Below are 15,243 nucleotides of genomic sequence, written 5' to 3'. Positions count from 1 at the left end.
ACAAAACAGGTGGAACAGCTGAGAGAAGACTAAGTTAACAAGACTGAGATCACCAGAGAAATACAGAACAGCTGTATACACAATAGAATTCCAAGCAAAACTTTTTATCTCAGATGAACTGTCCAGAGGAAAACACATTGTTTCCAATAGATAAAGTATTTCTTTGAGAAAAAATTTAATGTTTATGGTATAACAGCACTATCACCATGTTAAGAAAGCTGCCAATAATCTGAAATAGGGAGCACAAACAGTACTGAAGAATTTTACAGTCAGGACCTAAGAACTGCCAATACACACAGTGCCACTGAAGGCTTTCAGGAGCTGCTGCTACCTAACAGTGTGGAAGGGGTCTTGTTTGTGAAAGATAGGTAAGGCGCAGTGCAAATTTGGGGAGACAATTATAAAATGAAGGAGCCATTAATGTGAGTTCAATTTCATAGGACATCTCACTCTCCCAGTGAAAGAGATATTTTTAAAATATTTGTTTAATCATTTATTTTTAATTCATAAAATGTACTGTCTTTACACTAAGATTTATTGTTATGCCTGGGTACCTTGTTGATTTGAGTGAATAAATGAATATTCTATTAAAAATACAGAAAATTCCATCTCTTATTATCTCTGGAACATATTATGGGTGACTAAAGACAAACAAGATTCCTCTGCCTGTAGCATCACAGGAAAAAAATTGTATTAATGATAATTATTAATAATAATTAATGCAAATATTTAATATAACAGCTGAAAAATACTTACCTCTAGTAAGTGAACAGACTTCAGTTACAGATTAAGAAAATCAGTAAGATTTTCTTCTTAATATGCTTATAAATCACAGCAAGTTCCATTTATCCATTACAGCAATAAAATAATCCTTTCCTTGTTAAAAAGAATTACATTCTGACATGAAATCCAGTTGAAATGTCCAGCAATATGAATTCACTAAAACAGTATTTTCTGTTAGATAATATACATAGCAATATAGCAATGAATAATTGGTTTGTATTTGCTCTTGGACTGGCCTTCTTAGACAGGATCTTGTAACTCTTGTTTGTGAGTCATCTAATTGTTCTTTATGGATATAAGTAACATAGGAAACCAACTTTTCATATAATGGACAAAATCGTACTATCATTATCAGTGAATTCCTATTTCTGTAGAGTCTTTGAAGAGTTCTTTAAACTGAGGCACAGAAATTAACATTTGAGAGATTTTCTTAAGGATCAAAATATGCCTATGTTCATTTACATGTCATCTAGGCTTTTGGTGGTAGAAATGAATAAAATATGAGTAACGCATGATTTTTCTCCACTCCGGTCTCCAAAACTGCTTGAAGAAAATTAATTACTTTCATATTAACACTGTCTAAAGCTCAGTTCCATTTGAGGAGTAAATTAATTGCTCCTTACTTAAGTGGATTGTCTTTTAACAAAATTCCAATAACATGCATCAGGATCTTAACAGTGTTGTAGATAATAAAGCTCTTACTGCTATATAAGGTGAGCAGCTGTTAATATCTATCCCATAATATTTTTCTATACTTACAAGATTAAAAAAAAAACAAAACAGAGACTTGCCAGGCAAGTGAGATAGTACCACCTCTTTCAATACATATTTCTGAAATATCCTGGTTATTGTTGTTAGGAACTGTTTCACTTAGAAGTAATATCTATAATAAATATTTGTAATAGCTACTACAATATTTAGTATATTATTAGTGTTTATAGAATGTTAGTGTACATAGATATTATTACTGTTTATTAGATGTTATTATTTATGTTAGTGCTTATAGGTTGTTTATTCGTTGTTATATATTATTATTTATATTAGTGGTTATATGTTATTATTAGTATTTATAAATATTCACAATATTGACAGATGTTAATAAAACAATTTAATGTATTCAGAATTTTAAATTGTTTGAAAAGTTGAACCTTAATGAAGTTACAGAAAGTATGGCTATTTTGTCCTTAAAGTTTCCTGAAAATTTTATCTTTCACCAACAGTATGCTTCCATATGACTGTTAAACCCTATCCAAACATAATAGATAGACATTTAATAGAATATATTCCTTTTTTAACCATGTCTTTGTAAGACCTCTTGCCTTTCCAGCAAGTATGAGAATGGTGGCATTCTACAACTTGTCACTGTTGATTTGTTGCTTGAATTTCTATTCTTTTTAAATAAACAGCGTAGAACTATTTTTAAAGTATTTTTTTCTGTATTTGATAGGTCTCATTGGTTAGTTTAATAGCCAATGCTCTGGGCTATTCTGAACTTGGTGCCATTAAATCGCTACGGACATTAAGAGCTTTAAGACCTTTAAGAGCCTTGTCACGATTTGAAGGAATGAGGGTGAGATAAAATGAATGAGTCTGAACAAATGTATGCATCCAAAAATTGATGTATTAATGTTACACTCATGCTTTCTTCAAAGAACTCCAACATGGGAAGGCATGCAAAAATGTGTGGAAAAAGGCCTTTCAACATGTCCTTACAAACAAGGCCAATGTACACCTTACATTTGGAAATTAGACATTGATCTCATTAAATTTGCCTGGTCACTGCTGCATAGTTGTGTTTTCCCAGCCCCCTGACTGTTAAAATTGCCATTGATTTGTGGACCTAGAAAAATAAAAGGACATGACAAATTTTACAGTAGAGGGTGGGAGGTTTTTTCCTACAATTCATCTGGGAAATTTTTCACTCAATTTATGTAGCTAACTTCAATTCTATTAGTTTGTCAGTAGTTTAGGATGAAACACAATTAGCCAGAAGGCAAAAGAAACCAACAAAAGGTGAAAAAGCTGACAAGAGTGACATACCAGAAACTAAAGCTTCACTGTGTCTCCCTGTCTACTTGCCTGGGGAAAAAAATCCCACAATAAATGCTGTAGTATTAGGGAAAGGTTTTTTGAAAAAACACCTGAAATAAGGATAGATTTGGTAGTAAAGAAAGGGAGAAATTGGAAATAATTTCCTTAGCTAGAGACCTTTTCCTTCATATGAATGTAAAAAGCGCTAAAATCCACCTGTTGAGGAGATTGTCATTTTCATATTCTGCCAATCTGACAAAAACAAACAAACCAACCAAAAAAAAAAAAAAACCTGGAAAAACCCTATTATAAACCATAGCAGACCATGCTACTTACTGAAAAAAATTATACATAAAAAATAAAAAAAAATTAAAACTTTATTGAGAAATGTCATTTTAATCTTTCACCTCAAAATACCCCAATGCTGCAATACATATTTATAGTTCAGTCATAGGTCTTCATTTGCCAAATAAATAATGTGGTTCCTGTCTGGGCAAGGCTGCCAATGTCCCAGCAGTGGTTACACCTGCCAGTGTAGGGGAGCGTGTCCTGTGCACGTCACCATCACCAGTATGTTTTACATGATTGGCAATACAAACAACACGTCAAGTGTCTAGCTAATAAATAAGCAAAACTTCTCTTGATGCTAGACTACTTTTGGTCAACTTACTGAAATGAAAAATACTACCTTTTTCAAACCCACACACACAAGACTACTGCAGTCTCTGCTGGTTTGATAGAAAATTATTGTTTGAATATCAGCAACTTTCTTTTAGTTGAATTACAATAACTAAGATAAAACTTTTGTCCAAGGATTTCATCTGGTCTTTTATTGTCCCTTGCCCATACACAGAAGCTCAAGGGAATTAAATGCAACCAATTAAAAAGAAAAAGAAGGATACATGTAAAAGCAACTATAGTGACCCAGGTAATTTAAAATCAAGACTTAGAGCAAACACTCTTCATAATGATTAAATAAGATATCCTTAATTTTGTTGCATTCTGTGTGGATACAAAAATACACTGATGCCAATATATACATAACTTTTCTAAGAATAAAATCATTAATAATGATAGTTTTACATGCAGACATTTTTATTCAGTCTTCCACATCATCATTCTTTGAGCTTTTCATGGTTTATTTTCTATTTATAGATTTTAATTTATGTTGCTGGAATTTAACATTTATTTCTCTCTTTTTCTCTAGAGCACACAAATGCTAAGAATTCATCTTGCCACTAACAGGTTTTCTTTTGCTTTTTGATTTTTTTTCAGACTTTTGCATTGTCTTTGTTTCCATCTCATTTTATTTCTTGCTTTTTCCAATCTCATTAGCATTTTATTAAGCCTTCATTAAAATTTCTCCCACAAATTTTATTTTAATATTTTAACTGTCCATCCCACAATAATACTGTTTTGACATTTTGGAAGTATTTTCAAGAATTTTAAATTTTCTTTCCATAAGCTAAGTGGCTATTTTGTCTAATTTGTACACTAGGTGGTTGTAAATGCCCTTGTAGGAGCAATCCCATCTATCATGAATGTATTGCTGGTATGTCTTATATTCTGGCTAATCTTCAGCATCATGGGAGTAAATCTTTTTGCTGGAAAATTCTATCACTGTGTCAACACCACAACTGGTGAGATGTTTGATATCAGTGATGTCAACAATTATACTCAGTGTGTGGAACTCATAAAAAGCAATCAAAGTGCCCGATGGAAGAATGTGAAAGTAAACTTCGATAATGTAGGAGCTGGATATCTTGCTCTGCTTCAAGTAGTAAGTAAATGTATATATTTTCTTTTTGCTCTTTTTAAAGGTATCTAGGAAAAATGGGCAAGTTAAGACTGTAAAGTAGAAGAACAATTTCTTCATAGCAATACTGTACAGCTCACGGGACTCTATTACATTGTTTCTTCTATTTTTTTTTAATGATAGTAGAGTAATTTTCCTTTCCAAGACTAGGAAATACAGTCTCAGGATTATGGTAATAATAATAATGTGAAAATAGTAAGTGTAGAAAATAAAAGAATCTCTTTAGTGGCGCACAGTATAGAACTATCATATTCCTTAATGCTTATTAAAGAGTCATTATAGTATACTAAATAAGTATCATGTAACTTATAAATTTAAATAAGTATTATCCTTGTGAAGTACTGGATGTTATTGCATAGCATATTCATTCCATTATTTACTACTACTTATCCAAAATCTGTAAATTGTATTTCTCCTTCAATTGCTTATCTTATGCACTGTTCAGAACTGCCTTTATTCTAGGTACTGAGCACATTTTATTTGTGTCAAAGAAATAAAGACCGTAGCTCTTTACAGGTTCCTTGCTGAGAGTGGAGCTTCTAAAGCTAGGGTCTGATTCAACACACAAGCAAGAAAGCATGTAATTACATTTAGATGATTGTAGAATCACTAGTCTATAAGTCAACATACAGCATCACTGAATGAAAAGATTTTTACAGCTCTGATATTCAAAGTTATCTAAGAATTATATGCTTGTCCCTTCTATCTCAGAGCAGGTCAGAATTTCTAGCTGACCTTAATTCCAAAATTTACTACCTAGATTTAAATGTTTTGCCTGTAAAGGCAATGTGACTCTTATGTGCTGAGTAGTAGTACTGAATGATGACTGATTCTCTGGCTTCAGATATCATGGCCATCATTGCCTCTGAAGATGTGTAAGGAAAACTGCTGCTCTTGAGGCTGTGTATAAATGTCATCTGTGTCATACATCCAGACAGTCTAGGTCTTCAATAACTACTTCACTACCGTGAACTTTTCATTCTTCTTCTCGCTCTTTTTAAATTTTTTTTCCTGATTTTTCGTAATTTTCCTTTTCAAATATTCCTTCTAACCTTTACTTTCCCCACAGAGATTAAGGGATCTTTGAGCATGTTTTGTGTCACATCTTCATTTGATTGCCTCCATTAACATTAGTCCTTCACTCTTCTGTATTTATTGCTATTATCTAACTCTGAACCTTTCGTAATATTGCTATACAAAGTGCACCAAATGCAACTGCCCACTGAGCCAGAAAGATGTGTGAAGCCTGGCTTGAAGCACACCTTCTTAGTAACTGGTATTGCACTGCAAGATTCAGGAGGAAACGAATGCTTCCAGAGTGCAAGTTTCTGCTGTACCAAACTGGCAGCTGTACCAAAGTACCAAAGCCACTTCCGGCAAGCACAGATGGAAATATACCCCTTGGAATGGTTCCTCTCCTGAACCTCCTCAGGACTGGTGCTCTTTGTTCATTTCACAGGCTTTTTAGCTCTTTTTCCTTTATTGTGAATAAGCTTGGAAACCCTGGCTAGTGGTTGCACATTCACATTTTCAACCAGCAAGTTGCACCAAATTTGGTGTTCCTGTTTGGTTTAGAAGTGATTTTATTAAAAGTGGAGGTCCAGATAAATAAATAAGTTAGTTATTGTATGTATTATGAATTTTTATGGGGAAGATAAACAACTTTGTTTTATTTCTAGGCTACTTTCAAAGGATGGATGGATATTATGTATGCTGCTGTTGATTCACGAGATGTAAGTGTAAATCTTTCAAAAGTCATCTGTTGATTATTTTTGATAAAAAGTATAAAATTTAAACAGCTACACAAACAACAAAGAATTATAATCAGCATCAATACATTTTTTTTTTAATCTCAGAATTTTTACTGGAAAGAATCTCACTTCCTTCTGTTTAGCCAAAAAAGCTAAATTAACTGAAATGGATTTTTTTTTTGAAGGATAAAGTTAGTGTAATAGAACAAAGAAGCGGCTTTTGACAAATTATTTTGGTAATCGTAAGTATGAATTAATTTAAGATTATATTATTTATGTACTAAATATGGAAATACATTGATCAGGTTTTACAATTTGTAACTGTGCATTTTGTTGTTTCCTTAGGTTGAGTACCTATGTTACCTAGATATATTAGTGCCATTAGACTTTAAGGCTGAAGATCATTTGTTAAGCTTTCTGGGGATTAGAATTTTATTTTGGCTACAAAACAAATACTCTGTTTAACTTACACAAATGGTCATGTTAGTGATATCCAGAGTAAAACACTCTGTTTCATTATCTTTAGCATTTCTACAGTCAAGCTTGTTGTGCTGTAGAAGTGCAGATGCTGGGATGTAGCATCCAGAAAAATTGAGACAATAACAAAACCTTCCATCAAAACTTCCTCAATTTAATGGATTTCACAAAACATATATTGACTAAATATTTGTTGAAAGCATCTGTTCCTAGCTGGATGTAAGAATGCTCATGCAAGACCAAAAAAGTTCCAGGGAGATTTAGGCAATAACAAAATTTATTGTTTCTGTTGCATGATAATATACTGAGCACAATATAAAATATTTAGATTTCTGCTAATAAAATTTTAAGTATTAATGACTGCTCTGCATCCCACATTGCTTCTTTCTTCTACATGAGGAACTTTTTCTATATGTACATACACAAACATATCTGTGGGCACATTTACTTAAAACTTTCATATGAGCAATAATTCTGTCAGCTTCCAGTTCTCCAAATATTGACTGGAATGGACAAGTTGGATCTTTTAATAAATTAGTGCTTTTTATAGCTTTCTGTCTGAGATGGCATTTACCTAATTCTAAATTATATGTATTGTTTTTTACATCTAATATTCTCATGGGCAATATTTTTTTTATATTTTGTAGGTAAAAGATCAACCTAAGTATGAGGACAACTTGTATATGTATCTCTATTTTGTCATCTTTATCATATTTGGATCATTTTTTACCTTGAACCTTTTCATTGGTGTTATTATAGACAACTTCAACCAACAAAAAAAGAAGATAAGTATTTAAAATATTTTCATATGGGTATGAATTACTAGCTATAAAGAATTAAACAGTTATTTCTCTAAGAAGGCTTATAAAAATCAAAAGTAATTTCAAGACTTTAAATGAAGGGTCTCTTAATAAATAATTATCTGTACTAAAATCTGTGGATGTGATTCTGAACTTTGCATTTTTAGCATTTGGAGAAATGAAAAGTTGGTTTATAATAATTTGCAAATTGAGTATACAGTTTAAATGATGTAAAAAGTGAACGTGAATTATTGGTTTGATTAGATGCAATATTATCTGGCATGAAATAATTTCTTTTTCAATTTACTCTAAAGTATTAAGATAAATTAAGGTACATTCATTATAATTATTCTTACAAACTCTCGATGCTTAATGAAGACGCAATACGGCATTGTGTTGATATAACGAATAACAGATCTGCAAACTGATTAAACAATAAGCTAAGAGTAAGTCAAATAGACCTCTTATGAATAGGCTTGTAGATATAAGTAAAAATGTGTACATAAGGGGTTTTTTTCTAGCACTTCTATGAGAATGAGATTAATTCATTAGACACAAATACAATCTATAATTTTTTATCAGTACTAAAGCAAAGATACACAGGGAATGGTGGTTTCTTTCTGTATACTTTTGATATACAAGTATGTTTAAAATGGTTGTACTGATAGTGCATACAGTTCAGTTTTAAAGAACTTAAAAATATAAAAATACAAATAATCACATTTAAAATATTTTGAAGCCTCACAGTTTTTAGTTTTCAAATGCCAGGATCATTCTAAATTTTTGTGTGCTGTGAAAAAGCAGTTTCATATGATTTGGTTTTTTTTCAATCACCAATTAAAAAACAGCAATACCAGACAGAATCTCTGGTAAAAGAAAACTGTGAACTACAGACATTTTTCCTTGTGCAAATACTCTTTAGCTTCCTAAACATGTCTGGGGTTACTATCAATTTTGTGATGCTTCAGGCTGTGGTGGCCAATTTAGCAGACGGTGATGTTAACATTGTGCTTCCATCTGACTCAGTGAAGATTCATCAACAAGCACAATTCACCTATACTGGAAGTCAGTCAGACAGTTGCACATCTGACTGGGAGCATTTGTATCTGCAAACAAAGGCTCATTTGAGTTTGTCAAAGTTCCTTCCCGTGGTGTCTTAATTTGCTATGACATGACATGAATTACTTTTCTTAATTTTATACATCAAAGGTGGGTTTGATTTTTTTTTGCTGTTAAAACCCATGGATTAGATACTAATACACTCTCCTAACACAACTTCTGCCTCAAAGTTATGCCTCTTTTAGACTTGTCTACCTGTAATCCTAAAAGTCTATACAGAAGATAGGCCATGCAAGGCACTAGTCATGTTCCTATTCACTAAACATATCCTAATCACCAAGTTATTGAGCATCAGTAGAGCAAGAATGCTTTCAGCCATTTTAGCAAAAGCGAGCACGAAGACATTGGAAAAACTCAACTGCCAAGCTGACAAGGCACCAGTAATGGATATTTCCTGTGTGTTAGGAATGTATATGAGCATCCACCCTATAAACACCTGAAAAAAACCCCTTCCTTTTTCTACAAATTAAATATAATTTTAATATTATATTACAGAGAGACATACTGTAAATGTTTTATGTGTGGATACTAATTAATTTTGATATTATTTCTTTACTTTGGAGGTCAGGATATATTTATGACAGAAGAACAGAAGAAATATTACAATGCAATGAAAAAATTGGGATCCAAAAAGCCACAGAAACCTATACCAAGGCCAGTGGTATGAATGATTTGATTTTTACATCCCTAATATTAAATACTCATTTGGAAATATAGTCTTGTCCACAAGATAAGGTTGTAGGTCTAGAAAGAAAATATTTTTCCATTTATTTTCTTGTAAAGGTAGAAATTGTCCCTTTTTGAATCCATCAGATTAGATCATTAATATTTTGTTTAAAAACATATACCCTGAAGTATGAACAAAATTATTTAATAATGTTAAATTTAATAATGATAAATTTCAAAATTCCCTGCCTAAGTCCTGGAAAACCACAATTGTTTGGATCATTTATTGGTTCCTGTTTCCAGGGATAAACTTCATTTTCTGTTTTTTCTCCTCACAGAGAATTTGTAGGAAATGGGGATGCACTGGCCCTTGCTGCTGAAGACAGAAAGGGGCACTGGTAACCTATTGGGAAGGACATATGCAGAAAATCTTACAGAATAAAAGAATGTCCTAGGGAGTAAAGCATAGACTAGGATAAATATGTCTCTAAGATAGACACTACTCTTGTTATTTACTGAACTCCTACACTGTTTAAAAAAATAAAATACTTGTTGCACCTTATGCACCAAGTGGTTAAAAATAGACTTTCTAAGGAGAGACATATGGCAAAAAATATTGAGCTAAGTACTAAAGAAAAACTAGGATATTACAGTCATGGTGTGTTTGAGACGTGTCTTCAGCAGTCCAATGATCTCACCAAGCACAATTAGTTTAAGAAAGAAAGAGGGTTTGAATTCTAAAACCATCTGAGAATAAAGATAAGAAAATTAGCTTTTATTCAGCTGGTACTCTTGCTGGCTATCAATTTACACCACCCATTCACCCTAATAATATTAACTGTCATTGTTATTACTCTTATTATTGCAGCGTTTCTCTTGTCTCTTCAGCCAACGGTGGTGAACTTCTTGATTCACTCTAGCAAGATGAGATATAAACCAGCATGTGTTGGGCTTATTTCCTCTATTGTGAATGAGTCTTGGTTTGCACTCCTAAATCTTGAAGTGTGTTGTTTTCTCATTTGGCATTTTAAAAGAAAATTATTTTCACTGTATAACCTGTATTCCGTCTTTGTGTTTGCAGAACAAATTCCAAGGCATGATCTTTGATTTTGTAACCAAACAAGTATTTGACATCAGCATCATGATACTCATCTGCCTTAACATGGTCACAATGATGGTAGAAACAGATGATCAGAGTAAAGAAATGGAAACAATTTTATCCCGGATTAACCTGGTGTTCATTATCCTTTTCACTGGAGAATTTGTCCTGAAATTGATTTCACTTCGCCATTACTACTTCACTATAGGCTGGAATATTTTTGATTTTGTGGTTGTGATTCTCTCCATAGTAGGTAAGAGCAACTCATTTTCAAGAAAGAACTACTGGAAGAAATAGGAAGCATTTGTTTCAAGTGTGTTAATACTGATTGTAGAATTTTGTTTTGCCTGTGACTTACGTATTGATTCAGATCTTCATATTATCTAACATACAATCCATGTAATGTTGCATGTAAGATTTTTATCTCTCCTGTTAGATTCACTGTCATTTTCCACATCAAGAGACATAATGGAAGTGTTTGGCACATTAGATTAATGTGTACAAATATAAAGAAGAATGTTTAGTGGTATATGCAAACTAACCACAGATTTACTTTCAATACTAAAACTGAAAATTATGTGAAATGGGTGAGATTTTTTACTTTTGCTAATTAAGATTTGTCAGTTAAAATCTAGTGACTGTCCAAGGTGCAAATGAGTGACACATCTGAGAAAGATTGGGCTGATAAAACGTAGATCTGTAAAAGAAATCTCTGACTTGCAGAAATTAAGCCAATATCATCCTTCATAAAGAAAGTGCTTATAGGCTCAGCTTCAAGAATTACCTGTATCTAAGACATAAACATCCCTTTCCCAATCATTTTAAGAACTACTGAAAGCTTAGACAGGGACTACCTACTTGCCATAATCAGTCTTTATTTTACTTATTTACCTTCTCTAGGATAGCATTTCAACATAAGAAGAGATGCTTTCACCTTATTAACAGCTTTCAATAAATGTAATAACTTGTAGGATTTTTGCTATAGCATAGAATCCCTACACTTATTATACTGGAGATAGCAATAACTTAATCTTTCTATAGGTAATGAATTAATTTAATTTTTTTTTAATTATTCACTTTTTTTCCCAGGTATGTTTTTGGCTGAGATGATTGAGAAGTACTTTGTGTCTCCCACACTATTCAGAGTCATCCGGCTTGCCAGGATCGGTCGAATCCTGCGCCTCATTAAAGGCGCTAAGGGAATCCGCACTCTGCTTTTTGCTTTGATGATGTCTCTTCCTGCTTTGTTCAACATTGGGCTGCTGCTCTTCCTGGTCATGTTCATCTATGCCATATTTGGCATGTCCAACTTTGCCTATGTCAAGAGGGAAGTTGGGATTGATGACATGTTCAACTTTGAAACGTTTGGCAACAGCATGATCTGCCTGTTCCAGATCACCACATCCGCTGGCTGGGACGGTTTGCTTGCCCCAATTCTCAACAGTGGGGAGCCAGACTGTGACCCCCATAAAGATCACCCGGGGAGCTCTGTGAAAGGTGACTGTGGCAACCCTTCTGTTGGGATTTTCTTCTTTGTCAGCTACATTATCATATCCTTTCTGGTAGTCGTGAACATGTACATTGCTGTGATTTTGGAGAACTTCAGTGTTGCTACTGAAGAAAGTGCTGAACCCTTGAGCGAGGATGACTTTGAGATGTTTTATGAAGTCTGGGAGAAGTTTGACCCCGATGCAACACAATTCATGGAATTTGAGAAATTGTCTGATTTTGCAGCAGCACTTGAGCCTCCTCTTCATCTACCCGGGAGAGGCACACCCAAATAAACCAGATGGAAGACCGGTTTATGACAGCCAATCCTTCTAAAGTCTCCTATGAACCAATTACAACCACACTGAAACGAAAGCAGGAGGAGGTGTCTGCTGTCATCATTCAGCGTGCTTACAGACGTCATCTCTTAAGGGTAAAAGTTAAGCAGGTGTCTAGTATATATAATAGAAATAAAAACAAAGAAGGAGATGGACACATTATAAAAGAGATAATTATTGGTAAACTAAAAGGAAACTCCACCCCAGAAAAAACAGATGAGAGTTCTTCTACAACTTCCCCACCCTCTTATGACAGTGTAACAAAGCCAGACAAAGAAAAATATGAAAAAGATAAAGCAGAAAAGAACTACAAAGGTAAAGACATCAGGGAAAATAAAAAATAATGATCTAAGAATTTTGTTAATGGGACAACTTGTTTACAGTCTTTGAGAATGAATCATCAACTGGACTCCTGCAGGAGATTTATGCCAAACTGACAGTTTTTACACATATGTGTGTGTGTGCGTGTGCGCGCGCGTGTGTGCATATATATACATTATATATATACTTAAGGTCAGTGCCTATAACAAAACAGTGAACCTCCATCATCAGACTGTGACTCTGTTAATCAGGGTAAAAAACTTGACAAGAGGTTACTGTTTTCACTACAGCTGACACTGCTAAGAATAAGGGAAAAGGTGGCTCCATAGAGAAGATGGAGCATGAAATGAGTGCAAAAAGATACTTTATTTCCACAACATGTAGAACAGTAATTCTCTTCACTGTTTGTAATGCAACTGCCACATTTGTCATATTTTTACAAAAACTGTATTAGTGTAATTATCATTTTTTAATTCACAGGTTGTTTACTATTACACGTGACTATTTTTGTAATAGGTTTTATGTTGGGGAAAGAGGTATGAGGACCAGGAGTTCTACTCTCAGATTCTCTATAATGTACAGATAGGAGTGATTTGCATAGACATGCTGCACTTGTCAATCATGCATAAATAAAAATATGACGTTGCACAAAGCTGAAGATTTTAAGAACTTCCATGTTTCAGGGTTGCTCTTAAATTTGAAGTATTCTAACTACTTGTATGGCTTCATCCAGACTATGTGCATCCAGATTAATGTGCCTGGAGAGCCTCCTCTAATTTACAGGAATCCGCAATGATTTATTTTTATGTGAATGACTAAACACAAATAAGTTCTTGTTTATGTTAAAATGTTTACAGTTCAAAAAATATTGTGCAGTTTCTGCACTGGAAAAATAGCTTCACCAAAATATATCTGGGAGTTTTTTTGTTTTGGTTATGACAGCTGTTTTTTTTCCTGGGCTATTCTTTGGTTACTGTCTTCTCTCATTATCTCCAATATCCAGTGAATCCATTAAATACCCTTTTCTATGTAAATATTAACAGTATACTGTTGTGCATATTTGAACATAGAATTAAATGGCTTTGCCACATTGAATTGCATCAGATATGTACCACAGTATGGTTAATTTTAAAGAGCACAACGGGACATGTTGTATTCTGTGTCACAGATAGGAGAGCATCACTGATGCATGTCAATGCTGTTGCTGCTGTACCTTGCTCCTTCACTGTCCACAGTCTCCACTATAGGAAGCCATGTGTCAGTGATGAAGTGAATCAAGTTGTCCAACCAGACCTCATTCTTTCAAATCATTAAGCAATAGTTTGCAGCTATTTATGGGCTTTTTTAGTTTTGCATTTTAAATTTGAAGTGGCTGCTATGTCGTGTAGAATCAGACTGTACAGGCCATATTGCAAACTGTTAAACCTGTTGACAATGTGGTTAGCATATATAAATAATGTAAAGAAATACCATTTGGCAACAGTTCTGTATATAAGAAAAGTGTCTTCAAGTTTAGATCACTGTTTCTTATATTTCTTTCCTCATTCACTTGGCTTATTTTCTAACCACAGTAATTCCAAACTGGCATCATCACACTATGGGAAAAAAAAGTGAGTATTTGTAGACTATCTTGTTTTAATAATATATTTGCATATATTCCAATGTGAAGTAAATTGTGTAAATCTGGAACCCAGCTTGTTTCCAAATAGTTACAGGACATAGCAAGGAAAGCATTAGGGGAATGTGTGAATTTCTAAGCACTATTTGCATCAGAAGTTCCAAGATAGTCTCATAGTTGATTAAATCCTTGCTATCTTGCAGTGTCTGTTTACATAGTCTACTCTTATTCTTTTTTGAATCACAGTTCACTAGGCTTGTACAAATAAAATATTTCCCAAGAAAAAATGGCACATTTGTGTAATGGAGGACATCAGGACATTTTGTGTTTCATACACAAGCTAACATTAAATGTAGAATCTTTCTTTTACAAATGCTTTTGACTTGTAATGTGTCAGTGAAATGCATGCAAGAAATTGTTATTATCATAAACAACGCAAACAATATTACATATGAGCCAAAAAAATAAAGATTTCTTTTTTAAAAATTATGTTTATTTTGCTTTGTCTCTGACCTTCAGTTGGTTAAAGCAAGATAAAAACTGACTTTGGTGCGAATAAGAACTGCTTTCTTTTTCCCTAAAACTAAACACTTTATTCTTCATATTTCAACTTCTATGTAAAATACATATTAAAAAATATGAGAACTTTGATCAAACTGCATTTCTTTTTACTTCTTTGTTATCAGCATATTGTCTGGGAATAAAACAGGATACCTACACAGTTCTACCCCCAAAATGTCTCTCAACCCTCAAAAGCCCTTCTCAGCCATAAAGGCACTGCTCACTACTGCTCAAAGCTGCCCATGTTTTATGAGTCTTAAATATGCAAATAAACTTTCCAATGAAGTTTTTTTGTTTGGTCCCATTTAAAATTTAGCCAAGGGACTCATTGCAAACAGATAAAAGTTGGTTTTAGTTGCCTAGTGATTCTTTTTT

At 33.4% G+C, this 15,243-nt stretch overlaps 1 protein-coding gene across 1 annotated transcript in view; it reads left to right on the top strand.

Annotated features, from left to right (window-relative positions):
- Positions 1-14,958, top strand: part of LOC102041198 (sodium channel protein type 2 subunit alpha-like) — a 65,567-nt gene extending 50,609 nt beyond the window's left edge. The window contains 8 exon segments of the mRNA XM_014306755.2: positions 2,231-2,353; positions 4,313-4,594; positions 6,310-6,363; positions 7,506-7,643; positions 9,334-9,438; positions 10,525-10,795; positions 11,632-12,321; positions 12,324-14,958. Of these exon segments, the coding sequence (XP_014162230.2) occupies positions 2,231-2,353; positions 4,313-4,594; positions 6,310-6,363; positions 7,506-7,643; positions 9,334-9,438; positions 10,525-10,795; positions 11,632-12,321; positions 12,324-12,712 (2,052 nt within the window). The 3' untranslated portion in view covers positions 12,713-14,958.
- The last annotated feature ends 285 nt before the right edge of the window (positions 14,959-15,243 follow it).

Source organism: Geospiza fortis, unplaced genomic scaffold, assembly GCF_000277835.1.
Source record: "Geospiza fortis unplaced genomic scaffold, GeoFor_1.0 scaffold112, whole genome shotgun sequence".
Classification (NCBI taxonomy): Eukaryota; Metazoa; Chordata; class Aves; order Passeriformes; family Thraupidae; genus Geospiza; species Geospiza fortis.
Note: the sequence above shows the minus strand (reverse complement) of the source record. Positions and strands in the feature narration are given on the sequence as shown.